Here is a 6,926-nt window from a genome sequence, read left to right on the forward strand (position 1 = left end):
GGTTAGACCAGATGATCTCCTGAGGTCCCTTCCAATCCCTATGATTCTGTGATTCTATTAAAATATTTTATACGTCCTATTTTTTTCTTGACATTCTGCTTTGAATTTGTGCCAGTTTTGATACTTTGTGCTCCAAGTAGGAAAAGAGTTAGTATAATTTTTGGTCTAAATTAAAAAAAAAAAAAATAAAAAAATTGGTATTTCCTTATCAGAAGACATGGAGGCTTGAAGTTGGCATCTTCCTGACTTTTGAAATCAATCTCTTCATTCAAGAATGAAAACACTGCCATGACTATTTCTATCAAGATATCTAGTTCCAGTGTGTCAGGGAAGTGTTTTTAATTCACCATCTGAATTTGAAGAGAAAACTCAGAAGAGAATACTTAGGATGCTGTAGGACCCATGCTTTCCTCTTGTGTTTGTGGACTGTTTTAGGATGGAGAACAGGTCCCTGGTGGAAGGTAGACTATTGCAATAACAATTAACATTAACTGCAAAGAATGATGGGAACAAGCACAATGAACATCTTTACACTTACTGTTACTGACACAGCACTAATTCTGGGTTATTATATTGCAGCCAGCAAATATCAAAACACTGATCTACAAAAATGCTGTGAAGATGGAATGAAATTAAATCCCATGAGATTTTCTTGTGCAAAAAGGCTAATAAAGGTGGTTGGCTCCCCTGAATGCAGAACTGCCTTCCAGGACTGCTGTGAGAAAGCCACAGCCCTCAGGAAAGCAGCGAAGCGGACGGTCAGAGTGGGCTTGGCACGACGTAAGGAATGGTGGCGTGCAACTGTCTGCAAAAAAATACCCTTCATATGCTGGGAAGGGAGGGTTAAGGGGCATTTAATGCTGTGTTGTTGGGTGGAAGTGTTTCTCCAAAACACTCCCTGATGAGAAGAGGCCACTTCAGCCAGGGTAATTTTGTCTTTTTCTTCCTTTCTTCTCCCCAAAGTCTTTATCTGATCACAAAGGAGCTCATGCCACACACACAAAAAAACCTATGTTGAAAATTATCATATTTAAAGTGTAATTTCTGCTACCATTTTTCTCAGAGCTCTCCTTTCATGTTCTGTCTGTCACAAATATGGGACAGTGGGAACGTCTTTGTTGCACATTACCAAAAGGGAACATTTTTCTTATTTGGCAGCATATAGTTATTTAACTTGCAAAGAAGAATTATCCTTCTGTTCTATGACAATCTTTGGTCATTGTTTCTCTGTTTTCAGTTTTGGTTTTGTTGGGGTTTTTTTAATATACATGATGAAATCCAGATGAATTCTTCTCATTTCAGAGTATTTTTCTTGCTGCTTTTGCTCTGACAAACTGATTCCCTAGAAGATCTTGTAACATCAGCAGCCAAATACTTCAGAACAGAAACCCCACTCTTGTTTTACAGACTATGATGACCATGAAGAAATGTTTGATGAAACTTCTGTCAGTTTGCGCAGTTATTTTCCTGAGAGCTGGTGGTGGACGGTTGAAGATGTGAAAAACCCTGGAAACCATAGGTACTGTATTACCTAACTAGATGTACGTGTCTAAATTTATAAAGTAAAATGTATATAAATATCAGCTTTGTTATCTGACACAGAGGTCTTCAGAATATTGGTGAGTACCTTGACTCCACAACTGAGGGATTTTTTTTCCCTTACAATACTCAAGCTTCAGCAAGTGACAATATTTACATTTTATACATCCCTCCTAATACTTTTTATTTTGTGTTTCTTAGTGTAAAGAACTTCGCTCCTGACTCTATAACTACCTGGGAAGTTCAGGCAATAAGTATATCTCCCCAAAAAGGTATCTGTATTTGATATTTTATTGGGTTTCTTTGTATGGATGAATAGAGAACATATATTTTTTTAAAACAGAGACAGAATGTGATGTTGACAAAGTGAGACCATCTGTACTGAAAAACACAAAATTCTTTGATCATGACATTTACTCATCTCTTTTAAGCTATATTAAGGCACAGCTAAAATGTAAAGGATAGGTATATATTTATAAAAACAATGTGAATTAGGCTCTGAAGGAGGATGGATTATACAATCAAAAGAGTTTCCTATTCTTTCAAATTGATAAACCACCTAATTTTAGCTTCCAAATGGCTTGGAAGCCACAAGAAAGGTAGCAGTAGCAACACTGCTTTTATTTGAATGTTTCTGGGACCAAGTTCTGGCTGTCTCAGAGGAGTGTGAAAGTCTTTGGTCTCTGGAAAGCCAGAGAAGAGAAGAGCACCAGGAGATCAGTAGAGGATCAGCAAGGGATGGACACCCGAGAGCCTGGGTTCCCAGGTGCTGCTGTCTGGGAGCTCCTGGAGGTTGACCAGGACCACACAGGAGAGACAACGGGTCTATCTGGTACTGCCCACTCCCCTTCAGAAAGGAGGCTTATCCAGGATGCAGTAATGGGCACAGAATTTATTTACGGAAATCAAGGAAAGGTCATTATGTTTTAAACATGGCCTTTGCAGGAAAGCTGGGCCACATTTCACTCACAAAAGCTGCAGATACTCCTGCCAAATTTAACCTATTGAAACCCATGGCAGCAACTCCAGAGGGCAAATCATCCACCCAAAGATAGGTCTGTAGCACAGACACGTTGAAACACTCTCTGAAGATGCCCATCTCTGTCTCCTGCTCTTGACCTCAGAGGAGCCTAGGCAATGAGTTTTGATTAGATGTCTAACTTTTTATCAGCTGCTGTTGTGTCATTCTTAACTCTGTTTTTTTTCTCATACCAGGATTTTGCATAGCTGACCCCCACACCTTTGCAGTTTTCAAAGACTTTTTTGTATCCCTGAGATTACCATATTCAGTCAAACGACATGAACAACTAGAAATAAAAGCAGTGATTTACAACTATCTGTCCAACGATCTCCAGGTAGTATTACCACCAACTGCTGTGCTATACATATCTAGATAGACAGATATGTAGCAATGTAATAGTTTAATGTAAACTTAAGTCTCCCCAAGGACAGGATGTGGTTCTACTTCCTGATCAAATTTACCACATAAACCAGATTTCATTTACCATATTGCACAGCCAAATTCCTTGTCTTTGGATAGGTTTTCTTTCCCTTCATTGAAGCAACCAGCTATTTTTTTTGCTGCCTGCCAACCTGGGCAACACCCAGCTGCTGCACAAGATACAGAGCTGAATTATGAGCACACAATCCAATATGTTAGCCAGAAAATTCACGGTGCATACAATGCAAAAGCTGCATTTCTTCTTCATGAGACACCTATCCAGCTCTGTATATGTTGTGACTGGGTTTAAGGCCTTCAGGATCCTCAGGCTGATGCTTTTCTTTTTAATCTCTTCCTATCTCTCAGACAACTCTGCTTGACTAGCGTCTTCTTAACTGTGTTGAATGGTGTAGAGCTGATATGTGCAAAAATGTACTATCCTTCTTACTTCCCTGTGGTTCAGGGATAGGCCAAAACTATATTGCAAATTAGATGTAATAAAGAAACACTAGCTAATTTACCTTCACAGCCTGAATCAATGTAGATGAATGTTAACAAACCACAGGGTCACAGAATAATTTAGGATGGAAGGGACCTCCAGACATCTCTAGTCTAACCTGCTGCTCAGAGCAGATCCAGTTAGAGCAGGTTTTTCAGTGCCTTGTCCAGCCAAATATTAAATATCTACAAGGAGGAAGACTCCACCACCTCTTTGGACAACCTGTGCCAGCATTTGATCACTTATCAGTGAAAAAAGTTTTCCCATTTTATAGATGGAGCATAGGAAATTCAGAGGGGTGAAGTGGAAAACATGTTCCATCTTGCAAAATGTCCACAGTGCTATTTCTTTTTTTAAGCAAAATCTAAAGTCTCCTGTGATACTTCTTCCTCATTTCCCATTCTTATCTAGACATGGTGGAGCTGGAGTATTTTTTCTGTGCAGTGATGCGCTAAGCCTGATCACAGGCATTGCCTTGTCCCCACAGGTTACAGTGATGATGGAGGCAGTGAAGGGGCTGTGCACTGTGGAGGCCACAGAGAAGGCTGTGCAGTTGACACTGGTGGCTAAGGGGAACTCTGCGACACCAGCCTACTTCTCAGTTGTCCCTCTGACTACGGGAGAAATTCCAATTACTATTACTGCTTTTGACACGGCTTTTGGGTACACTGATAGCATTAGGAAGAACCTCAATGTTGTGGTAGGTATAACTACTTGAGAGCAGGAACTTCATAAATAGGTGTGTCTCCTCAAATACAATATTCACTATGTGTGGAGCTCTCGTGGGAGGAATGAAATCCTAGAAACATAAGGCTAGAAGCAATCTCAGGAAACTTGTTTCTCAGCAAGGACTTGAGCTATAACATGGGGAAGAAATTTAACCCTGTGATGAGTTTATGACTAGTGTATATGGAAATAATTTTTCTGTAAGGCAAAAAGGCATCCTTCTACCCATGACATAGCAACAACTTCATACAGTCAGTGCTCATCTCTTAATCTTTAATTTCCACCTGCTGTTTCAGTATCTATAAAAAGTCTTTTTCCCTTATGAAGCCAAGTTTGTTGTTCATCTAGCAATATTTTGAGAAGAAAATAGCCTCTGCTAGACATAAATTTTAACCCTATAGTACTCCTAGTTAATGGATCTTTAAGCTTAACAATTGCATAGGTAGAACACAGAGGCAAACAAAGATGTTGTGTTGATTATTTAATACCTTGTTTCTCTTTCAAAACAATGAAAAGGAGAAGCCTTTTAATAAAGATTACTTTCTGAGAGTTAACACTGACTGGCACCAATTAATTACAGTACCCAAGGAGCCCACTGAGGGCAATTTTCAACCCACACAAATAGTGGAAAATAAGAAACCTTACCTCACTGTCAAGGTATAGCCACATAGGTAAGAATAAGGGATAGGATGCCGGGAACCTGTTGTTGTCACAAGCCATAACTTTTCTAGAGAAGACAGTCTCAGACTTCACTGCTACACCAAAACACTAGAAGTGTATGTAAAAATAGCTTTATTAAAATACACACTGTTGGAAGAGGAATAAGTGGAAATCAGAAGGGAAAAAAGTTTGGTTTACCAACAAGATGAACTCAGAATTTGGTGGATTTCATAGATTAGAGGTTTATAAAAGTGAGTCTACCTGTGAACTTGACTTGCACGGCTTACAAAGCTGAGAATAATTTTTGACGTTTAAATTTTTAGGGTTATTTTTGGTTGAAGACATTTAATTCGGGGAATATATCAATAATAACAAAAAAGTCAATGGAGTTCACTGGCATTTCAGTTGGCAGACTGAAATTCTGATTTCAAGCTTGATTTTTACCTGGAGGGAAATCTCACTCCAGAATAACCTATTTCTGCCATCTGCTGGTCTGGTACAAGGGTGGAGGTCACGGCTTTCATGCAGCTTAATTTCAGGTGTGGGTGCTAGCAAAAGTTTTGACTTTTCTTTCCTTAATTTTACAGCCTGAAGGTGTTTTACAGAGAGAAGAGAAGACCTTTTGCATTAATAGCGGCTGTAAGTTACACAAAAGAGTTATGTACAGATGAGGTTTGGGGTAGGGACAGGGGTTGTAAAGCGTGGTGTGAATATCTGATGGGTGCAGTGAAATACTTCTAAACACACAAACGTTGCTTTAATTTACCACAACTTGTCACAAATCTCTTCCTCCAATACATAATAAAACACTCTGGAAAGAAAAATAACTTAATTCCAAGTGTTTAGAATTGATTTGTATTATGTTTGTGCTTCAAGGTAGCATTCTTTATATATTAAATAGACATCTATTTTGTTTACTAATAGATCTTAAAAGTTATTTAAACAAATCCTCATTTTAAACCAAAAAATAATTCTAATAATTGAAAATTAGATCAATTTAAGAAAGATAAATATATTTATTTTCATAAATTTTCATTTAGTATTTCTGATAACATTTCTCTCGTAACTGCCATCAACAGCGAGATGTTTAATGAAACACATGTTCTAAAATGACACTGTATGTTTTTATGTTTAAAGAGTTTGGATGTAGATCTCTGTTTATTTATTCACAGTAAGGTCCCATACACTGGATCTGAATAGACCATCTGATATGATACCAGGTTCTGATAGTCACGTGTTTGTTAGCCTGAAAGGTAAATGTAATTTTTTGTCAATAATTTTTCCATAGGTGACAAGAGACATGCTCCTTTGTGCTGCTCATTCCTGAACATAGAGTTTCCATTCCCTCCTAGTTTTTCTGCCATGACTCAAATGATCTGTGCTTCATGCCAGTGACATAAAAAAAAAAGCCAGTACTATGAAAGGTACTGATTCAGTACCTTTCATAGAATCATAGAGTGTATTGGGTTGGAAGGGACCTTCAAAGGTCATCTAGTCCAACCCCCCCTGCAGTGAGCAGGGACATCTTCACTAGAGGAGGTTGCTCAGAGCCCCATCAAGCCTAACCTTGAATATCTCCAGGGATGGGGCCTCCACTACCTCTCTGGGAAATCTGTTCCAATGATCTACCACCCTCATATTGAAGAACTTTTTCTTAATATCCAACCTAAATCTACCCTTTTCTAGTTTAGAACCATTACCCCTCGTCCTATTGCTACATGCCCTTGTGAACAGTTCTTCCCCAGCTTTCTTATAGGCACCTTTCAGGTACTAGAAGGCTGCTATAAGGTCTGCCCAGAGCCTTCTTTTCTCCAGGCTGAACAACCCAAACTCTCTCTGCCTGTGTTCATAGGAGAGGTGCTCCAGCCCTTTGATCATTTTTGTGGCCCTCCTCTGGACACGTTCCATCAGGTACACGTCCTTCTTGTGTTGAGGGCTCCAAAACTGAACACAGTATTCCAGGTGAGGTCTCACCAGAGCGGAGTAGAGGGGGAGAATCACCTCCCTCTATCTGCTGGCCACATTTCTTCTGATGCAGCCCATGATGTGGTTGGCCTTCTG

At 39.3% G+C, this 6,926-nt stretch overlaps 1 protein-coding gene across 1 annotated transcript in view; it reads left to right on the plus strand.

Annotated features, from left to right (window-relative positions):
• Positions 1 to 6,118, plus strand: part of LOC104522170 (complement C4-A) — a gene marked incomplete at its 3' end in the record, with an annotated part of 28,938 nt that extends 22,820 nt beyond the window's left edge. Inside the window, exons 17-23 of the mRNA XM_010164391.1 lie at positions 580 to 780; positions 1,408 to 1,519; positions 1,741 to 1,811; positions 2,755 to 2,894; positions 3,967 to 4,179; positions 5,453 to 5,504; positions 6,038 to 6,118. Coding sequence (XP_010162693.1) covers positions 580 to 780; positions 1,408 to 1,519; positions 1,741 to 1,811; positions 2,755 to 2,894; positions 3,967 to 4,179; positions 5,453 to 5,504; positions 6,038 to 6,118 — 870 coding nt within the window. The remainder of the gene's footprint in view (positions 1 to 579; positions 781 to 1,407; positions 1,520 to 1,740; positions 1,812 to 2,754; positions 2,895 to 3,966; positions 4,180 to 5,452; positions 5,505 to 6,037) is intronic.
• Between the last annotated feature and the right edge of the window lie 808 nt (positions 6,119 to 6,926).

Source organism: Antrostomus carolinensis, unplaced genomic scaffold, assembly GCF_000700745.2.
Source record: "Antrostomus carolinensis isolate BGI_N321 unplaced genomic scaffold, ASM70074v2 scaffold4433, whole genome shotgun sequence".
Lineage (NCBI taxonomy): Eukaryota > Metazoa > Chordata > Aves > Caprimulgiformes > Caprimulgidae > Antrostomus > Antrostomus carolinensis.